The sequence below is a fragment of the Mytilus galloprovincialis genome, chromosome 2 (genome assembly GCF_965363235.1).
Source record: "Mytilus galloprovincialis chromosome 2, xbMytGall1.hap1.1, whole genome shotgun sequence".
NCBI lineage: Eukaryota > Metazoa > Mollusca > Bivalvia > Mytilida > Mytilidae > Mytilus > Mytilus galloprovincialis.
Genome location: NC_134839.1, coordinates 43,522,499 through 43,550,384, shown reverse-complemented (window position 1 = coordinate 43,550,384; position 27,886 = coordinate 43,522,499). Strand labels below are relative to the sequence as shown.

The window sequence follows — 27,886 nt, the reverse complement described above, 5'->3', positions numbered from 1 at the left end:
CTTGATGAACAAATTGTGCAAAATTCTTTAAAGGGCAAATAACTCCTTAAGGGGTCAATTGACAATTTTTGTCATATAACTGTTTTGTAGATCTTACTTTGCTGAACATTATTGCTGTTTACAGTTTATATATATCTATAATGATATTCAAAATAATAACAAACCAGATCCTCCGCAGGGCGCAGCTTTATACAACCGCAGAGTTCGAACCCTGACCATTTGGACCTCAATGTGGATCAATTTGATAACCGGGCCCAAATATCAAAAATCTAAATACATGTTTAGATTCAGCATATGAAAGAACCCCAAGGATTCAATTTTTGTTGATATCAAACAAAGTTTAATTTTGGACCACAATTTGGACCAACTTGAAAACTGGCCCCATAAGCAAAAATCTTAATACATGTTTAGATTCAGCATATCAAAGAACCCCAAGGATTCAAAATTTGTTGAAATAAACAAAGTTTAATTTTGGACCCTAATTTGGACCAACTTGAAAACTGGGCCTAAAATCAAAAATCTAAATACATGTTTAGATTCAGCATATCAAAGAACCTAAAGGATTCAATTTTTGTTGATATCAAACAAAGTTTAATTTTGGACCACCATTCAGACCAACTTGAAAACTAGCCCCATAAGCAAAAATCTTAATACATGTTTAGATTCAGCATATCAAAGAACCCAAAGGATTCAATTTTTGTTGAAATCAAACAAAGTTTAATTTTTGACCCTGATTTGGACCAACTTGAAAACTGGGTCCATAATCAACCAGGTGCTCCGCAGGGCGCAGCTTTATACGACCGCAGAGGTCCAACCCTGAACAGTTGGGGCAAGTATGGACAAAACATTCAAGCGTGATACAGCTCTGAATTTGGATTGTGATCAAATTTTTGACATTAAAATTGAAAATGGAAATGGGGAATGTGTCAAAGAGACAACAACCCGACCAAATAAAAAACAACAGCAGAGGGTCACCAACAGGTCTTCAATGTAGCGAGAAATTCACGCACCCGGAGGCGTCCTTCAGCTGGCCCCTAAACAAATATATACTAGTCCAGTGATAATGAACGCCATACTAATTTCCCAATTGTACACAAGAAACTAAAATTAAAATAATACAAGACTAACAAAGGCCAGAGGCTCCTGACTTACATGGTTTTTTTTTACACAAAACAAATGTCAAGATTTTACAAATCAATTAAAGATTTCTTCTTTAAACTTTTTAAATCTAAAATTAAATAGTTGACACAGCATAGGTTTCTGACACAGAATGAATGTGGTCTAATGAACTTAAGTTTTTTTTTTTGCCTTTGAGCAATTCACTATGCTGTTGAATATTAATCCTGTCAAAAAAATGTTTGAAGAAATTTTCTTTTTATTAATGAAATCTGAAATAAGAAAAATTTAACCCCCCCCCCCCTTTTTTTCACATCCCCATTTCCCTTTTTCCAAAACTGATATCAATTCAAATTTCTAATGGAGTTTGCAACAATAACTACTCTTTTAAATACATCATAAAATATTAAAATGTAAAATAAAGTGCTTGTTATCACTGAATGGTAAAGATTGGTTGGTAGTAAAAGTGAATATACATTGTTTATTGTATAAAACAATAAAAAAAACTTCATCAGCAACATTTTATATTGGCAAATTTCCAATGAAGTTATTTACATAAAGTTATTGGCAAATAAAAATAGAAAATGACATCATAGTCATGTCTGGCAAATTTCCAACATATATTATCAACTACTATTCTATACAAAGAAAGATAACCCCAATTGAAAATACTAATTGCTATTGCACAATATTGTGCAATTAGATATTTCTTGCTATTGTGCAATACTGTGCAATTGAAAATTTCTTGCTATTGCACAATACTTGATATGGAATCCTGATTTGGACCAACTTGAAAACTGGGCCCATAATCAACAAGAGTGCACACGCTGAAATGTCTCGCCTTCTATACTAATCATTGATATTATGTTGATAGTGCTAAGTATAAAGCTTAGTTTTATTACAACTGTCTCATAAACTTAACATTAACCAAGATAACTGAAAAAAGACCAATGAACCTTGAAAATGAGGTCAAGGTCAGATGAACCATGCCAGGCAGACATGTACAGCTAACAATGCTTCTATACAACATATATAGTTGACCCATTACTTATAGTTTAAGAAAAATAGACCAAAACACAAAAACTTAACACTGTGCAATGAACCGTGAAAATGAGGTCACGGTAAAATAAAACCTGCGCGACTGACATAAAGATCATAAAATATTTCCATACACCAAATATAGTTGACCTATGGCATACAGTATTAGATAAAAAGACCAAAACTCAAAAACTTAACTTTGACCGCTGAACCATGAAAATGAGGTCAAGGTCACATGACATCTGCCCGCTAGACATGTTCACCTTAGCATCATTCCATACAACAAATATAGTATACCTATTGGATATAGTATGAGAAAAACAGACCAAAACACAAAAATTTAACTATAACCACTGAACCATGAAAATGAGGTCAAGGTCAGATGACACCTGCCAGTTGGACATGTACACCTTCCAGTCCTTCCATACACCGAATATACTAGCCCTATTGCTTATAGTATCTGAGATATGGACTTGACCACCAAAACTTAACCTTGATCACTGATCCATGAAATGAGGTCGAGGTCAAGTGAAAACTGTCTGACAGACATGAGGACCTTGCAAGGTACGCACATACCAAATATAGTTATCCTATTACTTATAATAAGAGAGAATTCAACATTACAAAAAATTTTAACTTTTTTTTCAAGTGGTCACTGAACCATGAAAATGAGGTCAAGGACATTGGACATGTGACTGACGGAAACTTCGTAACATGAAGCATCTATATACAAAGTATGAAGCATCCAGGTCTTCCACCTTCTGAAATATAAAGCTTTTAAGAAGTGAGCTAACACCGCCGCCGTAGCCGCCGCCGTAGCCGCCGCCGCCGCCGGATCACTATCCCTATGTCGAGCTTTCTGCAACAAAAGTTGCAGGCTCGACAAAAATCAAAGTACATATTTAGATAAAGCAAAAACTCCCAAAATCAAACCCAACCTTCCTTTTATGGTCATAAACCTTGTGTTTAAATTTCATAGATTTCTATTTACTTATACTAAAGTTATGGTGCAAAACCCAAAAATAATGCTTATTTGGGCCCCTTTTTGGCCCCTAATTCATAAACTGTTGTGACCTCAACTCCAAAAATCAATCCCAACCTTCCTTTTGTGGTCATAAACCTTGTGTTAAAATTTCATTGATATCTATTTACTTATACTAGAGTTATTGTGCGAAAACCAAGAATAATGCTTATTTGGGCCCTTTTTTGGCCCTTAATTCCTAAACTGTTGGAACCAAAACTCCCAAAATCAATCCCAACCTTCCTTTTGTGGTCATAAACCTTGTGTCAAAATTTCATAGATTTCTATTCACTTAAACTAAAGTTATAGTGCGAAAACCAAGAAAATGCTTATTTGGGCCCTTTTTGGCCCCTAATTCCTAAAATGTTGGGACCAAAACTTCCAAAATCAATTCCAACCTTGCTTTTGTGGTCATAAACCTTGTGTTAAAATTTCATTGATTTCTATTCACTTTTACTAAAGTTAGAGTGCGAAAACTAAAAGTATTCGGACGACGACGACGACGCCAACGTGATAGCAATATACGACCAAAAAATTAAAATTTTTGCGGTCGTATAAAAATCTAAGTACATGTTTAGATTTAAAATATCACAGAACCCCAAGAAATTAATTTTTGTTGAAGTCAAAAAAAGTTTAATTTTGGACCATGATTTGGACCAACTAGAACACTGGCCCCATAAGCAAAAATCTTAATACATGGTTAGATTCAGCATTTCAAAGAACCCCAAGGATTCAAAATTTTTTGAAATCAAACAAAGCTTAATTTTGGACCCTTATTTGGACCAACTTGAAAACTGGGCCTATAATCAAAAATCTAAATACATGTTTATATTTAGCATATGAAAGAACCTAAAGGATTCAATTTTTGTGATGTCAAACAAAGTTAAATTTTGGACGACGATTCGGACCAACATGAAAACTAGCCCCATAAGCAAAAATCTTAATACATGTTTAGATTCAGCATATGAAAGAACCCCAAGGATTCAATTTTTGTTGAAATCAAATAAAGTTTAATTTTGGACCCCAATTTGGACCAACTTAAAAACTGGGACCATAATCAACAAGAATGTGTCCTCAGTACACGAATGCCCCACTCGCACCATCATTTTCCATGTTCAGTGGACCGTGAAATTGGGGTAAAAACTTTAATTTGGCATTAAAATTAGAAAGATCATATCATAGGGAACATGTGTACTAAGTTTGAAGTCGATTGGACATCAACTTCATCAAAAACTACCTTGACCAAAAACTTTAACCTGGAGCGGGACAGACGGATGAACGGACGGACGGAAGGACGAACGGACGGACGCAAAGACCAGAAAACATAATGCCCCTCTACTATCGTAGGTGGGGCATAAAAATCTAAGTACATGTTAAGATTCAGAATATCAAATAACCCCAAGAATTTAATTTTTGTTGAAATCAAACAAAGTTTAATTTTGGACCCCAATTTGGAACAACTTGAAAACTGGGCCTATAATCAACAAGAGTGCACACACTGAAATGTCTCGCCTTCTATACTAATCATTGATATTATGTTGATAGTCCTAAGTATAAAGCTTTATTACAACTGTCTCATAAACTTAACATTAACCAAGATAACTAAACAAAGACCAATGAACCTTGAAAATGAGGTCAAGGTCAGATGAACCATGCCAGGCAGACATGTACAGCAAACAATGCTTCTATACAACATATATAGTTGACCTATTACATATAGTTTAAGAAAAATAGACCAAAACACAAAAACTTAACACTGTGCAATGAACCATGAAAATGAGGTCATGGTCAAAAGAAACCTGCGCTACTGACATAAAGATCATAAAATATTTCCATACACCAAATATAGTTGACCTATGGCATATAGTATTAGATAAAAAGACCAAAACTCAAAAAACTTAACTTTGACCACTGAACCATGAAAATGAGGTCAAGGTCACATGACATCTGCCCGCTAGACATGTACACCTTACAATCATTCCATACAACAAATATAGTAGACCTATTGCATATAGTATGAAAAAAACAGACCAAAACACAAAAATTTAACTATAACCACTGAACCATGAAAATGAGGTCAAAGTCACATGACATCTGCCCGCTAGACATGTTCACCTTACAATCATTCCATACAACAAATATAGTAGACCTATTGCATAAAGTATGAAAAAAACAGACCAAAACACAAAAATTTAACTATAACCACTGAACCATGAAAATGAGGTCAAGGTCAGATGACACCTGCCAGTTGGACATGTACACCTTACAGTCCTTCCATACACCAAATATACTAGCCCTATTGCTTATAGTATCTGAGATATGGACTTGACCACCAAAACTTAACCTTGTTCACTGATCCATGAAATGAGGTCGAGGTCAAGTGAAAACTGTCTGACAGACATGAGGACCTTGCAAGGTACGCACATATCAAATATAGTTATCCTATTACTAATAATAAGAGAGAATTCAACATTACAAAAAATCTGAACTTTTTTTTCAAGTGGTCACTGAACCATGAAAATGAGGTCAAGGACATTGGACATGTGACTGACGGAAACTTCGTAACATGAGGCATCTATATACAAAGTATGAAGCATCCAGGTCTTCCAACTTCTAAAATATAAAGCTTTTAAGAAGTTAGCTAACGCCGCCGCCGTAGCCGCCGCCGCCGCCGCCGCCGCCGGATCACTATCCCTATGTCGAGCTTTCTGCAACAAAAGTTGCAGGCTCGACAAAAATCTAAATACATGTTTAGATTCAGCATATGAAAGAACCCCAAGGATTCAATTTTTGTTGATATCAAACAAAGTTTAATTTTGGACAACGATTTGGACCAACTTGAAAACTAGCCCCATAAGCAAAAATCTTACTACATGTTTAGATTCAGCATATCAAAGAACCCAAAGGATTCAATTTTTGTTGAAATCAAACAATTTTTTATTTTGGACCCTGATTTGGACCAACTTGAAAACTGGGCCCATAATCAAAAATCTAAGCACATGTTTAGATTCAGCATATGGACCCCAAGAATTAAATTTTTGTTAAAATCAAACAAAGTTTCATTTTGGACCCCAATTTGGACCAACTTGAAAACTGGGACCATAATAAAAAATCTGAGTACATGTTTAGATTTAGCTAATTATCAAAGAGCCCCAAGAATTCAATTTTTGTTAAAATCGTACTAAGTTTAATTTTGGACCCCAATTTGGAATTTAATGTAGACCAATTTGAAAACGGGACCAAAAATTAAGAATCTACATACACAGTTAGGTTCAGCATATCAAAAAACCCCAATTATTCAATTTTTGATGAAATCAAACAAAGTTCAATTTTGGACCCTTTGGGCCCCTAATTCATAAACTGTTGGGACCAAAACTCCCAAAATCAATCCCAACTTTCCTTTTATGGTCATAAACCTTTTGTTTAAATTTCATAGATTTCTATTTACTTATACTAAAGTTATGGTGCAAAAACAAAGACAAAGGCTTATTTGAGCCCCTTTTTGACCCCTAATTCCTAAACTGTTGGGATCAAAACTCCCAAAATCAATCCCAACCTTCCTTTTGTGTTCCTACACCTTGTGTTTAAATTTCATAGATTTCTATTCATTTATACTAAAGTTATTGTGCAAAAAACCAAGAAAAATGCTTATTTGGGCCCTGTTTTTGGCCCCTGATTTCTAAACTGTTGGGACCAAAACTCCCAAAATCAATCCCAACCTTCCTTTTGCGGTCATAAACCTGGTGTTTAAATTTCATAGATTTCTATTTACTTAAACTAAAGTTAAAATGTAAAAACCAATGTGGCTTCGGACGATGACTACTGCGATGCCAACGTCATACCAATATACGATAATTTTTGCAGTAGTATAACTAGAGGCTCTAAAGAGCCTGTGTCGCTCACCTTGGTCTATGTGAATATTAAATAAAGGAAGCAGATGGATTCATGACAAAATTGTGTTTTGGTGATAGTGATGTGTCCGTACATCTAACTTTACTAAACAGAACTTGGCCCAGTAGTTTCAGTGGAAAATGTTAAGAAAAATTTACAAATTTTATGAAAATTGTTAAAAATTGACTATAAAGGACAATAACTCCTTAGGGCGTCAATTGACCATTTCGGTCAATTGTCGACTTATTTGTAAATCTTACTTTGCCGAACATTATTGCTGTTATTACAGTTTATCTCTATCTATAATAATATTCAAAATAATAACCAAAAACAGAAAAATTTCATTAAAATTACCGATTCAGGTTGTCCGATTCATCTGAAAATTTCAGGGCAGATATATCTTGACCTGATAAACAATTTTACACAATGTCAGATTTGCTCTAAATGCTTTGGGTTTTGAGTTATAAGCCAAAAACTGCATTTTACCCCTATGTCCTATTTTTTAGCTGTGGCGGCAATCTTGATCTGATGGCCGGGTCACCGGACACATTTTTAAATCTAGATACCCCAAAGATGATTGTGGCGAAGTTTGGATTAATTTGGCCCAGTAGTTTCAGAGGAGAAGATTTTTGTATATGATAACCCAAGATTTATGAAAAATGGTTAAAAATTGACAATAAAGGGCAATAACTCCTAAAGGGGTCAACTGACCATTTCGGTCACATTGACTTATTTGTAAATCTTACTTTGCTGAACATTATTGCTGTTTTTAGCTTATCTCTATCTATAATAATATTCAAGATAACCAAAAACAGAAAAATTTCCTTAAAACAAGAAGTAATTGTAACAGGATGCTGTTACGAAGTCTCCCAAACAAAGCTCCAATAACTCCCCATTCATATGGTCCCATGTTCATTTGATTTGATTTTTTGTCCCATACAAGAATATATATGGCTTTACAAGATGATAGCACATTCTCAAATTGAACGGGGTGGAGACGACCCCAGGCACTTCCCTTTAATTTCATTTGATTAGCTTTATTGTCCCATACAAGAATATATATGGTTTAGGGGTGGGGATGTTGATCGTTTATAAGTTTTCAAACAAGAGGGGGTGGGGTGAACCCCTAGGGACTTCCCTTTTATTTCATTTCATTTGTTTTATTGTCCCCTACAAGAATAAATATGGTTTAGGGGTGGGGATGTTGACTGTTTACAAGTTTTCAAACAAGAGGGGGTGGGGTGACCCCCTCTGGACTTCCCTTTTATTTCATTTCATTTGTTTTAGTGTCCCCTACAAAAATATATATGGTTTAGGGGTGGGGATCTGGACCGTTTACAAGATAATAGTACATTCTCAAATTGAACGGGGTGGGGGTGACCCCCAGGAACCTCTATTTAATTTCATGTGATTTGTTTTATGGTCCCATACAAGAATATGTATGGTTTAGGGGTGGGGATGTTGATCGTTTACAAGTTTTAAACAAGAGGGGGTGGGGTGACCCCCTAGGGACTTCCCTTTTATTTTATTTCATTTGTTTTGGTTGTCCCCTACAAGAATATATATGGTTTAGGGGTGGGGATCTGGACCGTTTACAAGATAATAGCACATTTTCAAATTGAACAGGGTGGGGATGACCCCCGGGGACCTCCTTTAAATTTTATTTGATTTGTTTTATGGTCCCATTCAAGAATATTAATGGTTTAGGGGTGGGGATCTAGACCGTTTACAAAAAAGTTTCAAACAAGAGGGGGTGCGGTGACCCCCTAGGGACTTCCCTTTTATTTTATTTCATTTGTTTTATTGTCCCCTACAAGAATATATACGGTTTGGGGGTGGGGATCTGGACAGTTGACAAGATAATAGCACATTCTCAAATTGAACGGGGTGGGGATGACCCCCGGGCTTCCTTTTAATTTCATTTGATTTGTTTTATGGTCCCATTCAAGAATATATATGGTTTAGGGGTCGGGATCTGGACTGTTTACAAGATAAAAGCATATTCTCAAATTGAAGGGGGTGGTGATGACCCCCCAGGGACTCCCCCTATATTTCATGTGATTTGTTTTAATGTCCTATAATCATTTCTGAAGACTGCGTGTATCCATCACTTACAGTTTTTAAGTTATATTCATTTGAAAATTTTTGAAAATAAAATCCCATAGGGTTCTATAGTAAACCCCTCCCTCCTTTCTACCCCCCAAAATACCCCTTAAGAGACCCCAACGCACAAACGAAAGATTGATGGCTCACCTAGACGTATTAGTCTACCATTTTATGAAATCCTAAGTCATTCTGACAAGCGGTTTTGGAGAAATGCTGCGGACAAGTTCATTTTTTAAAGTGGCGGAAGAAGAAGAAGAAGAAGAAGAAGCGGAAGAATAACCAGTTGCTTCGCAGGGCGCAGCATTATACGACCGCAGAGGTTGAACCCTAAACGGTTGGGGCAAGTATGGACACAACATTCAAGCTGGATTCAGCTCTTAATTTGGATTGTGATTAAATAGTTGACACAGCATAGGTTTCTGACACAGAATGAATGTGGTCTAATGAACTTAAACAAAAAATTTTGCCTTTGAGCAATTCACTATGCTGTTGAATATTAATCCTCTCAAAAAAATGTTTGAAGAAATTTTCTTTTTATTTATGAAATCTGAAATGAAAAAAATTGACCCCCCAATTTTTTTTTCACATCCCCCTTTCCCTTATTTCAAAACTGTTTTGATTCAAATTTCTAATGAAGTTTGCAACAATAACTACTCATTTAAATACATTATAAAATATTAAAATGTAAAAAAAGTGCTTGTTATTACTGAATGGTTAAGATTGTTTTAATCTATCAGTTGGTAGTAAAAGTGAATATACATTGTATATTGTATAAAACAATGATTTAAGTTGATTCAACTACTATTCTGGACAAAGAAAGATAACTCCAATTGAAATCCAATTGGAATTTCTTGCTATTGCACAATATTGTGCAATTAGATATTTCTTGCTATTGTGCAATACTGTGCAATTGAAAATATTTGCTATTGCACAATACTGTGCAATTGAAGATTTCTTGCTATTGCACAATACTGTGCAATTGAAGATTTCTTGCTATTGCTGAATACTGTGCAATTGAAAATTTCTTGCTATTGCACAATACTTAATATTATTATTTTGGATCCTGATTTGGACCAACTTGAAAACTGGGCCCATTTTTGGATTCAGCATATCAAAGAACCCCAAGATTTCAATTTTTGTTAAAATCAAACTTAGTTTAATTTTGGACCCTTTGGACTTTAGTGTAGACCAATTTGAAAACAGGACCAAAAATGAAGAATCTACATACACAGTTAGATTTGGTATATCAAAGAACCCCGTTTATTCAATTTTTGATGAAATCAAACAAAGTTTAATTTTGGACCCCGATTTGGACCAACTTGAAAACTGGGCCAATAATCAAGAATCTAAGTACATTTTTAGATTCAGCATATCAAAGAACCTAACTGATTCATTTTTTGTCAAAATCAAACTAAGTTTAATTTTGGACCCTTTGGACCTTAATGTAGACCAATTTGAAAACGGGACCAAAAGTTAAGAATCTACATACACAGTCATTACAGTTAGATTAGGCATATCAAAGAACCCCAATTATTCAATTTTGATGAAATCAAACAAAGTTTAATTTTGGACCCTTTGGGCCCCTTATTCTGTTGGAACCAAAACTCCCAAAATCAATACCAACCTTCCTTTTATGGTCATAAACCTTGTGTTTAAATTTCATTGATTTCTATTTACTTATTCTAACGTTATGGTGGGAAAACCAAGAAAAATGCTTATTTGGGTCCCTTTTTGGCCCCTTATTCCTAAACTGTTGGGACCTAAACTCCCAAAATCAATACCAACCTTCCTTTTGTAGTCATTTACATTGTTTTTAAATTTCATTGATTTCTATTTACTTAAACTTAAGTTATTGTGCGAAATATCTAAGCGACATATTGCGAAACAAATGTTTATCGCAAGAACAAAATTTGGCGGAAGAAAAAAAAAAAAATAATCAGAAGAAAAACAATAGGTCTTTCCACAGAAAAGTGGAAAGACCTAATAAGAACTGAGCAAAAACAATAAGTCTCCAAACTTTGTTTGGGTTACCAATTCAGGGGCAGCAACCCAACAACGAGTTGTCTGATTCATCTGAAAATTTCAGGGCAGATAGATCAAGACCTGATGAACAATTCTATTCTCTGTCATATTTGCTCTAAAGGCTTTGGTTTTTGAGTTATAAGCCAAAAACTGCATTTTACCCCTATGTTCTATTTTAAGCCATGGCGGCCATCTTGGTTGGTTGGCCGGGTCACCGGACACATTTTTAAAAACTAGATACCCCAATAATGATTGTGGCCAAGATTGGTTTAATTTGGCCCAGTAGTTTCAGAGGAGAAGATTTTTGTAAAAGTTAACAACAACAACAGACAAGGAAGGACGACAGACGCAAAGTGATGGGAAAAGCTCACTTGGCCCTTTCGGCCAGGTGAGCTAAAAACTGCAAAATTTGTTAAAACTACCAATTCAGTGGCAGCAACCCTGACAATTGTCCGAAAATATCAGGGCTGATAGATCTTGACCAATTAAACAATTTTACCCCTTTATCAGATTTGCTCTTATCCCATTAGTTTTTGGGATATAAGCCAAAAACTGCATTTGACCCCTATGTTCTATTTTTAGCCATAGCGGCCATGTTTGTCGATGGATCAAAACTTCGGATACAATTTATAAACTATAGATAACGTAAGGAACATTTAATTTAAGTTTGAAGGTATTTGGCCCAGTAGTTTCAGATGAGAAGATTTTCAAATGTTAGCAAACTTGAACAAATTGTGTAAATTGTCTTAAAAGGGCAATAACTCCTTAAGCGGACAATTGACAATTTTGATCATATGAACTTTTTTGTAGATCTTACTGTAATTTGCTGAACATTATTGCTGTTTACAGTTTACAACTACTATAATAATATTCAAGATCATAACCAAAATCAGCAAAATTTCCTTGAAATTACCAATTCCGGGGTAGCAACCCAACAACGGGTTGTCCAAATCATCTGAAAATTACAGAGCAGATAGATTTTGACCTGATAAACAATCTAACCTGCTCTAAATGCTTTGGTATCAGAGATATAAGCCAAAATCTAATTTACCCCTATGTTTTATTTTCAGCCATGGCTGCCATCTTGGTTGGTTGACTGGGTCACAGGACACATTTTTAAAACTAAATACCCCAATGATGATAGTGGCCAAGTTTGGTTAAATTTAGCCCAGTAGTTTCAGAGGAGAAGAAAAAGTTAATGATGACGGACAACGACATACAACTGACGCAAATGATGAGAAAAGCTCACTTGGCCCTTTGGGCTAGGTGAGCTAAAAACTGCAAAATTTCCTTTTCTGTAGTGGCAGCATGCCAATAATGGGTTGCTCGATTTGTCTGAAAATTTCAGGGCTGATAGATCTTGACCAATTGAACAATTTTACCCCTTGTCAGATTTGCTCTAATAGCATTAGTTTTTGATATATAAGCCAAAAACTGCATTTGACCCATATGTTCAATTTTTAGCCGTGGCGGCCATGTTTGTCCATGGATCAAAACTTCAGATACAATTTATAAACTAGATACCCTTAGGACCATTTAGTTAAAGTTTGAAGGCCTAGTTGTTTCAGAGGAGAAGATTTTTGAAATAGTTTACGACGACGACAGATGACGGACGCCAAGTGATGGCATAAACTAACATGAGGCCCTTTGGGCCCCGGTGAGCTAAAAAGTGTGGAAAACTGTTTTGCCGGGAATGACAGACGGACAGACATACTTAAAGTAGTGTTCTCAGCAGCTTAAAATTGGTTTCCTCCGCCTTACTTATATTCCCCTGCAAAATCATGCTGATTTCCTATTAGAATAAAGTAGACAGAAGGAGAAGTGTTGCCTTTAATTGCAATATTGTCTTCCAGCGAAATAAAACTCCATATCAGGTTGGAAACAACCTTCCAAATGAATATCTCTTTTAATTAGGGACTGTCCCTGAGACAAGGAGTCATTGTTACTTGTCCAAAAATGTCTATTAAAAATAACCTTTTTACCTTTTTAGTTGATTAAAGGAGCAAAACGAATTTAAACAATATAACAGAATTTGGTGTATTTTTTTTAAATACTTTTCAAAAATATGAGTAAAGTACAACTGCGAAACTAGTCATACCACAGGAATTAGGTTCTAGTTTCTATCAATGCTAGTCTTACCAGACTCTAATCATGACCAAATGCATGAGGCACCATCTGATAGGACTGTACACTCATTGAATTTGTATTCTGTTTGGGTTTTTTTTTAAGTTAAAAAAAACTTTATTCAAATGCAATCAATAAAAAGAAGAAGATAAGCCATCATAAGGCCTGATTGCCAATGAGACAACTGTCTGCAAAAGACCAAATGACACAGAAATTAACAACTATAGGTCACCATATTGCAAGAAATGTTTTTTTCTACTTATGAACAAATATGATTTTGTGAATTTTATGGTAAATAAAAAAAATATTTTTGTGAAAAAATTACCGGTATGGTATTTATTATAAGGAACAGAATAAGGTAGCAATATGAGGTACTGATTTGTCTTGGTCATGAAATGTCTCCTGCCTTGTCAAACTGTCTATCAATCATGTCAACTAAATATGACTCCTACGGTGCCAAACTGTCTCTTAAACAATTGGAGCTGAATCTTTCCAGGTGACGAACTGTCCTGTAAAGTTACCTCATCTACAAAGCGCATCATTTATTCGGATCAGTAAGACTGGTTTCCGAGAATAGTATACCTTTTACCTGTAAAAAGTACCTGACAAAGAACCAGTTAAAAATCACCGATTGCAAGTAAACATGTTGAAGAAAAAGGTTTTGTATTTGAATAAACAGAATACAGAAACATGTCAAATTAATATTTGTTTTCTTGTATTTTGTTTATAATAAATTACTTTGTTCATCAAAGTTGGATTATTATTTTCTGCAGAATAATTGTACTTGTCCCGATGGACAAGCTTGATACAGCTTTTACTTGTCCTACCTTTTTTCCCTCTGGTACCGGACAATCGGACAAGCGTTATTGTCGAGGCCTGCCTTAGCTGAAAATTTTTAAACACATGTAAAATCACATTTCCATTTAGTGATCATGACATAGTTCCTTCAAAAATAAAATTAGATGATATTGAAAGAGGACTGGGAATGTGCATCATGAATTTAAATACAATTAAGACAGATGAATTTTCAAATGCATTTAAAACGTTTTGGGAAAAATGGGTTAAAAGTTAGAGCCGATTTAATAGCATTCAAGAGTGGTGAAATGTAACAAAATCAAAAATTAAATTTTTGACCATGGAAATACTAAACCGTTTATTAAAACAAAATAATGTCATTGCTTTAGAAAAACAGCTTGAAAAATTGAAACTTCAAAATAAATCATGTGACAAAATTTTAGATATAGAAAATAAAATTAAGGAATATTATACTAGCAAGAAGTAATTGTAACAGGATGCTGTTACGAAGTCTCCCAAACAAAGCTCCCATAACTCGCCATTTATATGGTCCCATGTTCATTTGATTTGATTTTTTGTCCAATACAAGAATATATATGACTTACGGGTGGGGATCTCCACCATTTACAAGTATTCAAACAGGAGGGGGTGGTGGTAACCCCCAGAGACTTTACCTACATTTCATTTGATTTCTTTTATTGTCCCATACAAGTATATATGTGGTTTAGGGGTGGGGATGTTGACTGTTTACAAGTTTTCAAACAAGAGGGGGTGGGGTGACCCCCTCGGGACTTCCCTTTTATTTCATTTCATTTGTTTTATTGTCCCCTACAAGAATAAATATGGTTTAGGGGTGGGGATCTGGACTGTTTACAAGATAATAGCACATTCTCAAATTGAACGGGGTGGGGATGACCTCCGGGGACTTCCCTTTAATTTCATTTGATTTGTTTTATTGTCCCATTCAAGAATATATATGGTTTAGGGGTGGGGATCTGGACCGTTTACAAGATAAAAGCATATTCTCAAATTGAAGGGTGTGGGGATGACCCCCCAGGGACTCCCCCTATATTTCATGTGATTTGTTTTATTGTCCTATAATCATTTCTGAAGACTGCATGTATCTATCACTTACAGTTTTTAAGTTATATTCATTTGAAAATTTTAGAAAATAAAATCCCATAGGGTTCTATAGTAAACCCCTCCCTCCTTTCTACCCCCCAAAATACTCCTTAATAGACCCCAATGCACAAACGAAACATTGATGGCTCACCTAGACATGTTAGTCTAACATATTGTAAAATCCTAAGTAAATCTGACAAGCCGTTTAGGAGAACCGCTGCGGACAAGTTCATTTTTAAAGTGGCGGAAGAAGAAGAAGAGGAAGAAGAGGAAGAAGAGGAAGAAGAGGAAGAAGAGGAAGAATAATAAAAACTAGAATTGCAATTGCAAGCAAGTCACCCTTCCCAAAATTGCCACTAAGCGGCAGCCATTTCAAAATTGTTTAACAGTGAATGCACATATATGCATGGCACTACATCTTTCTGTAAATGTTCAGTACATTCAGAGCATTTTAAAAAATTTCACATTTTTGCTTTTTCCATGGCAACGGCAGCCATTTTGAAAATTTCAAAGACAAAAGTCTCATCTTATCTTGCCAGTTAACAATAATATCAAGTTTCATTAATTTCAAAGCATTTTGTGAATTTTTTACTTTTTTGCAGTTTCCATGGCAACGGTGGCCATTTTGGAAATTCCAACTTAAAAAGTCTCATCCAGACCTGCCAGTCAACAATCATAATAAGTTTCATCAATTTTGGAGCATTTTGAAATTTTTGAAATATTTGATCCTGTATCCATGGTAACATAGTAGTTCCAATGATTGTCAAAATCATTCAAAACCTGGATATAGTGAACAACTATATTGCATAAAAATATGATGATTTTAAGTTCAAGCATACCAAAGTTATTCACCAAACCCGGAAGATTTTGTAGCATTTTGACCTTTTTGCATTGTTTCCATGGAAACGGCAGACATTTTGGAAATTCCAACGCCAAATTCCACCTCAACCAAAGTTGCTCATTGTTATGCTAAAGTTTCAAAAAAATTGGAGCATTTCCATATTTTTGAAATTTTTGGTGTAGTATCCATGGCAACATAGCAGTTCCAATGATTGCCAAAATCATCCCAAAGCAGTATATAGTGGGCACCTACATTGTATTAAAATCTAAAGATTTTAGGCTTAAGCATTCTCAAACAAAACTCCTAACTTCAAAATTATATTTTTTCACCATTTTCCGTTTCCATGGTGATGGCAGCCATTTTTTGGCCATTTTGGAAATTCCATCTTCAAAAGTCCCATCCAGACTTGCCAGTCTACAAACATATTAAGTTTCATCAATTTTGGAGCATTTTGAAATTTTTGAAAATTTTAAAGTTGACCTTATACTTTTTAATTAGAAAAGAAAATTGGACAGAACAAAGGAGTAGCTTCAGTAAGACCTCTTTTTGGCCCCAAAATATAGCGGTTTTACAAAATTGTAAAAATGTATACTTTTAGTTATTTATTGGACAGTAGAATGCTTCTGCTACATAAATATGGGCTGTTTTTGACAATACGATGCACATATATCGGATACTAGCATCATTAAGTCATGCCAAATTACTGAAATCTTCACAATGTTAGTATTTGAGTTAAATTTTAGACGGTTTTCGTCTTAAATGAAAGTGGCCGCATTCGTGTTCATTCTTAATATTGAAATGTAAGTTGTATTTGATGATAAGACATAACATATATAAAGGTTGAGGATGAACACAGATGCGGCCACTTTCATTTTTGACAAAAACCAACTGAAAAGTGACATTTTTGGGCATATTTGATATATTTTTCATATTTAAGCTAGAATCGGAGCGTTTTTAATGAGTAAATCAGTCAAAATATTTTATATATACTTATTGAATCAATTGAAATAGACACTTAAGTGTTTAAAAAGTGTCAAAAATCTTTCGTTAGATGAACTTGAAATTTGAGGCCAAAATCGGCCCTTACCGGACCTACTCCTTTTGGCAACGTGTGAAAACGTGTGACATTGATTCTATCTTAAATGAACAAGTAAAATTTTATACTTAACTTTTTGCCACAGAAGGCTGGGACAAAACAGCAGGCGAAAAACTTTATCAGTTTATGATAGATAAGGTAAGTAAGGAAGATAAAGAAATTTTGGATAGAAATATAAATATCTGTGAAGTAGAAAAGGTACTAAAATTACTCAAACAGAACAAATCACCTGGCGAAGATGGTATAATATCAGAATTTTATGTTTTATACTAGGATATAACAACAGACGATTTCTTTAGTTTACTATAAGAAATTTTTAATGATACTATATTGAGTAACTCCAACATAAGGGGGTCTTAACCGTGCTTCATAAAGGAAGAGAAAGGGAAAATATAAAAAAAATGTAGACCAGTAACTTTACTAAATTGTGATTATAAAATTATTGCAAAGATTATATCTGAAAAACTTAAGATAGAATTGCCTAAAATTATTCACACCAATCAGAAGGAGTTTGTTAAAGGTAGAAATATAAGCAAGGCTAAATGAATGATTCAGGACATTATAGAATAAAATATTGACAAAGAACATGAAGAATGAATTATATTATTTTTGGATCAACAAAAAGCGTTTAATAGGGTTGAATGGGAATGGATAGATTTTGTATTGGACAAATTTGAATTTGGAGGGAAATTTAGAGCATGGATAATAAAGGGCTGCGCTTTAGCGCATGATACGCCCGTTGCTCTTTTAACTTGTCTTTTATGCTTTAAATGAATTTATATGATCAACTAGAAATATATATACAAATCAAAAGGGATGTTACATTAATATATTCACCAAAGTTTCATAAAATCCCCCTTTTTAAAGTATAAAAATTCATTACATAAGAAAACGTAAAATCTAAAATTTATAAAAATGGAAAGGGAGCTTATGTCAATAGATATAAACAATTTATTAAAGTTGCATAAAATTTTGTGAAAGTGTTAGTTATTGTCCCAAAATTGGAAAATCCCCCCTTTTTTAAGCATAAAAATTCATAACACAGAAATGTAAAATGTGAAATTTATAAAAATTGAAAGGGAGCTTACATCAATAGATATAAACAATTCACCAAAGTTTCATGGACATTGGTGAAAGCCTTTTTGAGTTATTGTCCGAAGTGTTGAAAATCCCCCTTTTTTTTATGAATAAAGCCCCATAAATCCAAAACTTAAAATCTGAAATTTAAAAAAATTGAAAGGGAGCTTACATCAATAGATATAAACAATTCACCAAAGTTTCATGGACATTGGTGAAAGCCTTTTTGAGTTATTGTCCGAAGTGTTGAAAATCCCCCTTTTTTTATGAATAAAGCCCCATAAATCCAAAACTTAAAATCTGAAATTTATAAAAATTGAAAGGGAGCTTACATCAATAGATATAAACAATTCACCAAAGTTTCATGGACATTGGTGAAAGCCTTTTTGAGTTATTGTTTGAAGTGTTGAAAATCCCCCTTTTTTTTATGAATAAAGCCCCATAAATCCAAAACTTAAAATCTGAAATTTATAAAAATTGAAAGGGAGCTTACATCAATAGATATAAACAATTCACCAAAGTTTCATGGACATTGGTGAAAGTCTTTTTGAGTAATTGTCCGAAGTGTTGAAAATCCCCCTTTTTTTATGAATAAAGCCCCATAAATCCAAAACTTAAAATCTGAAATTTATAAAAATTGAAAGGGAGCTTACATCAATAGATATAAACAATTCACCAAAGTTTCATGGACATTGGTGAAAGCCTTTTTGAGTTATTGTTCGAAGTGTTGAAAATCCCCCCTTTTTTATGAATAAAGCCCCATAAATCCAAAACTTAAAATCTGAAATTTAAAAAAAAACGAAAGGGATCTTACGTCAATAGATATAAACAATTCACTTAAGTTTCATGGAAATTGGTGAAAGCGTTTTAGAGTTATTGTCCGAAGTGTGGACGACGGACGGACAACGGTATACCATAATACGTCCCGTCTAAAAGACGACGGGCGTATAAAAATGCTATTATACAATGCTACTACATGTACTAAAACCAATGGATTTATATCAAGATACCTTTCGATTACTCGCTCCGCTGGGGAAGGGTGTCCAATAGCGCCTCTATTGTATATCACCAGGCTGAATCCATGGAATGTGCGATTAGGGGTAACATTAAAATAGAAGGATTAAAATTACCAGGAGAGGGAGGGAACTTTATAGAAACTAAATTATGTATGTTTGCAGATGACACCCAAGTTTTTAATAAAAATGAAAAATCTGTAGAAAATAAGTTCAAAATTTTGTCTGTATACAAAAAAGCTTCGGGTTCTAGAATTAACTATAACAAAACGAAAGGCTTCTTATTAGGGGCTTCTAAAAGAAAACGATTTAAATTTGATAAAATCAAATGGATCACAGGCAATGTTAAAACATTAGGGGTGTGTCATGGTTATGAAATAGATGACAATGATATTTGGAGAAAAATAATAGATAAAGTTAAAAATTGTATACATGTATGGAAAAGTAGGAGGCTTACATTTAAAGGTAAAACACTTAAAGTAAACTAGAGCCTGTGTCGCTCACCTGACTCTACTTGGGTTTTTGAAAAAAGATAAAAATCATAACAGATACATAAACAAGAGGCTGTCACAAAGACAGCAAACCAGATTTATTAACATTTATTTGTGTCCTGGCAATATCACAAGAACCATTACTGATGAATGGTGAAAGTGAAAATCGTCAATATCAAATTTGACCTCCATTTTGTCATCAGTATCAACATATAAAAATTTGAAAAGCTTAGATTGAATGGTTCATGAGAAAATGCACGGACACGACTGGAAACACCATTTTTCAATCTTTCAAGAACCATAACTCCTGAACGGTAAAAGTCAAAATCGTCAATAATGAACTTGACCTCCATTTTGTCATCAGTGACAACATATAAAAATTTGGGAAGCTTTGGTAGAACAGTTCATGCGTAAATGCACGGACACGACTGAAAACTCCATTTTTCAATCTTTCAAGAACCATAACTCCTGAACGGTAAAAGTCAAAATTGTCATTATTGAACTTGACCTTCATTTAGTTGTCAGTAACAACATATCAAAATTTTAAAAGCTTTGGTTGAACGGTTCATAAGTTAATGCACGGACAACATTTTATTGCCACCCGCCCGCCCGACTGACCGACCGCCTGGCCACCCGATGTACATCCCCAAATCAATAACCGACATTTTTGTCACAAAAATCCGGTTAATAATGATTGAGGTCGAATTCGGTTTAATATTGCATTCAATTCTGTGGGTCTCTAAAAGAAGACATTTGTATGTATTTTCCTATGTTAAACTAAGTCCCGTACTGGCGGCCATCTTGGATGATGGATCCACTTCAAAGTAACAACACTTGGTCAGCACCTCATAAAGAACATTCATGCTATGTTTGGTTTCATTCCATGCAGTGGTTCTCTAAAAGAAGTCATTTGTGTACATTTCCCATAGGGTCCTATGTTAAACTATTAAAGTCCCCCGCTGGCGGCCATCTTGGATGATGGATCGCCGACAAAGTAACAACACTTGGTCAGCACCTCATAAGGACATTCATGCTATGTTTGGAACCATTCTATTCAGTGGTTCTCTAAAAGAAGACATTGGTATGTATTTCCCATAGGGTCCTATGTTAAAATTAGTCCCACGCTGGGGGCCATCTTGGATGATGGATCGGTTACAAAGTAACAACACTTGGTCAGCACCTCATAAGGAACATTCATGCCATGATTGGTTTCATTCCATTCAGTGGTTCTCTAGAAGAAGTGCAAAATGTAAAAAGTTAACGACAACGAACGACGGACGACAGACGCCAAGTGATGAGAAAAGCTCACTTGGACCTATGGGCCAGGTGAGCTAAAAAGTTAGCATAGACGATGATGAAGGACGATGGACGAAGTGATGAGAAAACCTGATGATCTAAAAAGAGGTAATCAGCCGCAATTGCTGATATAAACCTCTTATAAAAATCTAGAAAGAAAGAGTGAGAGCTCTTACAAGAGCCAATGGACAGACAAGACACTGTGAGGGATGCCCATTATTTAGATGATCCTGCAACGATTTGAGAGGGGACAATTAGTTCATAAATAGTATTTCTGTTTGCATTATGGTGTTTTGACAAATACATATATACTTTTCTACCGACAAATGTTTTTTTTTGGACGCAATCCAAATTTTTTTTATTTCAGGGTACATATCACAAGCAGAAAACAGCAAGGTCTTTTCAGGTCATAAATGTTTTTTTTTGCCACCTAAAGAGCTGCAAATAATACAGTCATATGTGATAAATATATGATAAAAATCAATACCAGCATCTGAGGAATTATAGAAACAATCTTTCTGAGAGTATTGCATGGCAATACATGATAGTCCCCTACTGGGTAAAAATTACATTATACTGGAACAAAATTCTAACTTGTTCTATAACGTGTCATGATGTAAACAAAAAGAAAATATCAAGTCATTATAATTAAGCATGACTAAAACAGGGTGAAAAACTGATTATATATGTGAAGGACCATAACATGCACAAAATTATCAGACCAAACCAAAAATTTGAACTTGATCTGTAACTTGTCATGATAAAACTATATACCATTTATCAATCAATATCTTCAAGCATGATGTAAAAAAAATTTGGAAAACACTTTTAACATTGGATATCATTAATGGTTCTATAAAATTAGATATGATGTAAAACAATTGATATCTATTTTCAAATTATAATCAAATATAATTAATTTTTCCAAATATTTTTTTCTTTTATTTGTCACAAAAGAGGGACGAAAAATACCAGAGACAGTCATACTAATAAATCAAAAATAAACAGACAACACATGGCTTAAAATGAAAAAGACAAACAGACAAACAATAGAACACATGACACAACATAGAAAACTAAAGAATAAGCAACACAAACTAATATTGATTTGTAACTTATCTATAAAGTGTCAACAACTTTTATCAACACAATAAAATGTAATGAAATATATACCTTAATAAAAATAGATTATTATCTAATTAAAGGATTTCACTTAATATTTTTTTTATATATATACATGCCATTCAGAAAAATAATTAATAAAAAATATCAAACAAGCAAACTGGCACAAATTTTTCAGAAAATTTACTAAAGAATTTCTCTAAAAAAAATGATTTATCTCCCTTTGTATAGAAATATGGTTTAACATAAAACTCTTCACATTAGATATAACTCTGGACTAAATCATTAGAATGGAACAAAATTCAAGCTTGATCTATAACTTATCATAATAAAACCATATAAAACATATTAAATCAATATCCTTAAAAACGAAGAAAAAAGTGTGGAAAGCTGATTTGCTGGACTGACCAATGGACAGACAGACGGAGTGCAAACCTGAAGTCCCCTTCAACTTCGTCGGTAGGGGACTAACAAAGATATCTACTAACCTAAGTCCTGCATCTTCATAATGTGGATGGTTAACTATTGGGCGCAAAGTCGTCAGTTTTACTGTTGCCATAGTAGGCATTGGACCAGCAAACACAGCATCTACAGAAAATTATATCTATACATATATTCAAGTAATGGGAGTCATTACATCAATTAAATTAGTTCAGGTACAATTGCAATTTTGTCTATGAAGAGAATTTTTGGTGAATTCTTACAAATAAACAGTTCATTGTAAATTTATTATCGCATTGCTGTCACACAATTCTCATAATGATCTTATATTATATTTTTGCAAAACAAGAAAACTGAAAAGAGGTTAATATCTGCTGTAAACATCAAACTTGCTTTTTGTGTTGATTTATCAATTATGTTTAAATGTGTATAACTGTTCCGGAGTATTTAGACCATACGTGTGTGGTCATGACCATCTGGGTATATACTCATATACTCATTTGCCCAGATGGTCCTGCTAATCAATATGATTAATGTTGGAAAGGTGTCACACAATTAATTAGATGCGCCCCAGGACGCAGCTTTATACCACCACAGAGGTCGTACCCTGAACAGTTGGGGCAAGTATACAACATTCAACATTCAAGCTTGATACAGCTCTGAATTTGGATTGTGATTAAATACTTGACACAGCAAAGGTTTCTGACACAGAATGAATGTGGTCGAATGAACTTAAAACCTTTTTTTTTGCTTTTGAGCAATGCACTATGCAGTTTAATATAAATCCCCTCAAAAAAAAATATTTGAAGAAAAATTCTTTTTAATTTCTGAAATCTGAAATGAGAAAAATTTTACCTCCACCCCTCCCCCAATCCCTTATTCCAAAAATAATCCCAATTTAAATTTCTAAATAAGTTGGCAAACAATAACTACTCATTTAAAAACATCATAAAGTATTAAAGGGGCACTAGCTATGAGATATATAAAAAATCTAAAGTTTGATTTTTTTCTGTTCAATCAATAATGAAAGTGAAATAGTGAAATAACAATTCGCCTTTTGCAGCCAAAAAGGTTCAATTTTGTCAAATTACGCTAAGAAACATTGATCAATTGTCATTCACTTGCAAGTGAATGAGTCGACCTCTTTAAATCCGTATTCATGTGAACTTCAATTTAACCCCTAGCTAGAGTTTGACAACGCATGCATTGTACGTGTACTGGTTATTTAAAGAAAAAGAATGTCAACAATGAAAGTGAAACTACGGTAAATCATTTGATTACCAATTCGATGCACATAAAATCATTCTTATACGGTTAAAAACAATGAGAAACATCTATTTTTAATCTATAAAATAAAATCAAACAGACCTATAAAAATCTAATTGCACGTGTTGGTTTAATCTATTCATATCTTTATTTATGTTTACATCGCTTATATGGTCATCTGAGGTCAAATCGATAGTTAATTAGATGGCGTCTGGACTAAAATACACACAAAACGAACCTATATATTATCTACCCCATGCTCTGTAAACTGTTTATTTTAGACTTTTGATAGTTTGGATAAATGTTTTACATTGTTATCAATCAAATATGAGAATTTGAGTCAAATCGGTGACCATGAATATGACAGCTAGTGCCCCTTTAAAATATAAAATAACTTAGTCATGGTTAAAATTAATATTAATTAACTAACAGTAACATTCTAAAAATAAATTTACAGCTACACATCTCAAGACAATTATCACTTCCTTTAACATAATATTCAAGCAGTGTAAGGGAGGTAATCAAGTAATGAAACATATGTACAACAGTATTCTTTAAATTTCAATTGGAATTGGATTACCTCCCTTACACTGCTTTTAAATTGTCCTTTAAATTGAACCAGAAAAACCCTTGTTCCCCCCCTTTTTTTGCCCCTAATTGCTTAATGATTTGATCGATAATCCCTTTGTAGTATGGAAACTTGTGGTGTAATTTCAAAGAGATTTACACTTAAAGACAAGTTATTGACTGAAAACTACAAAAATGCTTATTTGGGCCTCTTTTTTGGTCCCTCACTTATTGAAACCCCCCTTGGAGCAAGAACCACAAAACTCAATTCCAGCATGTCCTTTGTAGTAAGAAACCTTGTAGTATAATTTCAGAGAGGTCAATACACTTAAACACAAGTTATTGTCTGAACACTAGAAAAATGCTCCTTTTTGGCCCCTTATTCCTAAATGTTTAGGGATATTAACCCCAAACTGACATCAAGCCTTCCCTTCATTATATGGAACCTTGTGGTACAATGTCAGAGAGATCCATACAGTTAAACATAAAATATTGTCCAGAAACTTCAAAAATGCCTGTTTTTGGCCCCTTAATTCCTAGACTGTTTGCCCCATAACCCTTCAAAAAATCACAATCTTCTCATTATCGTATGAACATTGTGGTACAATTTCAGAGTAATTGAAATACTTATACACCACTTGTTGTCCTGAAACTAGATAAATGTATGTTTTGGGCCCCTAATTCCTAAACCGATGGGACCATATCCCCCAAAATCAATCCCAATCTTCCTTTGGTGAATATAAACATTGTGTTAAAATTTTATTTATTTCTTTTAACTTATACTTAAGTTATTATCCGGAAACCATCGGTCTTCGGACGACGACGACTACGTGATACCAATATACGACTGCAAAATTTTTGCGGTCGTATAAAAAGTTTCAAAAATGAAATAATGACTTAATTGTTCAATCATAGTGTTATCAATGTTACATGTTACTAAAATAAAGTGACATCACTAACAAGTTAGAACTATAATTGTTGTATAAATTTATCTGTTATCGATTTGTCCTCATGAAACGGAATACTCTGGAAAATTACTTCTAGAATCTAAATGAATTGTTCAACAGTAAGTCAATTGCTTAACTCTTAACTACTGAACCTGGGTCATAGAACCCTCTTGTTTTTTTTGGATTTTTTTTAAATTGATTTTGGTGGTTACAAAAAAATTATGAATGTATTTATGAAAATTGCGTAGACGAAACACACGTCTGGCGTATTAAGTTATAATCATGGTACCTTTGATAACTATTTACTTATTTTTTTTATGTCTCAATTCTACTATTCACACGCCGATCACAAAAGGTATAGTGTCCAATTTGGATCATGGTGACGGTTTTTCGCGTGATTTGATTGTTTTTTTTTTCTCGAGTGAATTTGATAAAAAATGTAAACAAACAGACTTCTTTTCTGACAAGACTAGATATAGAAGCTTGAGTCTAATATACAAGGTTATACAATGTATCTTAGTCTTTGAGATAAAAAAAGTATTATCAATCCGACATTATTTTTGGTTAAAAAAGTAGATTTTTTATTCCAAAATACAGAATAAAGCCATTTTTATACACATACCAGTGCAAATGCCGAAGGAAATGCATACATGGAATCTATATATCCTTAGATATACAGACACTTTTCTAAATTTATTGCAATTGCATTGAAAAATCATTTTATGGTACATAAAAACATTTTTGTCAGGAAATTATTCTTATCAAGAGTAATATGAAACTGTAAATTTTTATGAGGTTGTCTAAGTTTTTGATTACAGGCAAAGATCAGTGGGGTCATCTCTAGATCAGGGTCAAGATTAATTACTAAATGATTGTTTAATGATATTTAATTGACCATTGAGGATTAGGGGCATGTTATCTCTTCACATGTGTTTAGATTAGCCAGCACTTCCCATGCTAGTGGACGCCATTTTAGTTTTCTCAAGAAAAGTGAAGATTTGTAATTTCCCACCCACCTACTCCCTTGATTCTTTAACAGATTTATAATCATAGGTATTATTTTTTAAATTAAAAATTTTGAATTTCATATGCTGATGATTTCAATCTTTTATTGTACAATATTTGTTTGTTTATACATTTTGTAATTTAGTTATTTAGGGTGGCGGTATTTATTCCCCACCTTTGCAAATTATTGTCATTTATTCAGTTTTGGTTTATTACATAATTGTTCATAACATTCAGTTGTATTATGTTTTTATGGTTTCTGAATAAATGACCTTTATCGCAAACCTTGTGTTAGATAATTTGCAAATGAATTCGAAAACCTTGACGTATTTCCGTCTCACGTCATCAGTTTAAAAAAAAAATTTGGCTGACAAAAATGATATTTTGAGACTAAACTCATTTTTATACGTCCGGGTTATTTTAAGAGCAATCCGGCTTTTTGAGTATGTCAGCTTTTTATCTAATGATTTTACACATTTCCTACAGCTTAAAATGTGATGTGTCAGTATATTTACGTTTAACCAGATGCTCCACAGGGCCCAGCTTTATACGACCGCAGAGGTTGAACCCTGAACGGTTGGGGCAAGTATGGACACAACATACAAGCTGGATTCAGCTCTAAATTTGGATTGTGATTAAATAGTTGACACAGCATAGGTTTCTGACACAGAATGAATGTGGTCTAATGAACTTAAAATATTTGTTTTGCCTTTGAGCAATTCACTTTGCTGTTGAATATTAATTCTCCCAAAAAAATGTTTGAAGAAATTTTCTTTTTATTTATGAAATCTGAAATGAGAAAAATTTAACCCCCCCCCATTTTTTTTCACATCCCCCTTTCCCTTTTTCCAAAACTAATCTCAATTCAAATTTCTAATGGAGTTTGCAACAATAACTTCTCATTTAAATACATCATAAAATATTAAAATGTAAAATAAAGTGCTTGTTATCACTGAATGATAAAGATTGTTTTAATTTATCAGTTGGTAGTAAAAGTTAATATACATTGTATATTGTATAAAACAATAATTTAAGTTGATTCAACTACTATTCTGGACAAAGATAGATAACTCCAATTGAGAAAATTTCTTGCTATTGCACAATATTGTGCAATTAGATATTTCTTGCTGTTGTGCAATACTGTGCAATTGAAAATATTTGCTATTGCACAATACTGTGCAATTGAAAATTTATTGATATTGCACAATACTGTGCAATTGAAGATTTTTTGCTATTGCTGAATACTGTGCAATTGAAAATTTCTTGCTATTGCACAATACTTAATATAATAATTTTGGATCCTGATTTGAACCAACTTGAAAACTGGGCCCATAATCAAAAATCTAAGTACATGTTTAGATTCAGCATATCAAAAAAGCCCAAGACATACCTGTAAACTGACCCGGATTCTGCGGGTGTGACCCGAGATTTTCACAATTCTGAGGGATCACCAGGATTACCCGCCGGGTCATTGAAATAACCCGGAAAT

General features: G+C 33.8%; 1 protein-coding gene across 1 annotated transcript in view; it reads right to left on the bottom strand.

Moving 5' to 3' along the window:
- The window catches only part of LOC143063641 (protein C-mannosyl-transferase DPY19L1-like), a 312,490-nt gene that overhangs the window by 38,151 nt on the left and 246,453 nt on the right, over positions 1-27,886 (bottom strand). Inside the window, exon 21 of the mRNA XM_076235893.1 lies at positions 22,660-22,759. Within this exon, the coding sequence (XP_076092008.1) occupies positions 22,660-22,759 (100 nt within the window). The remainder of the gene's footprint in view (positions 1-22,659; positions 22,760-27,886) is intronic.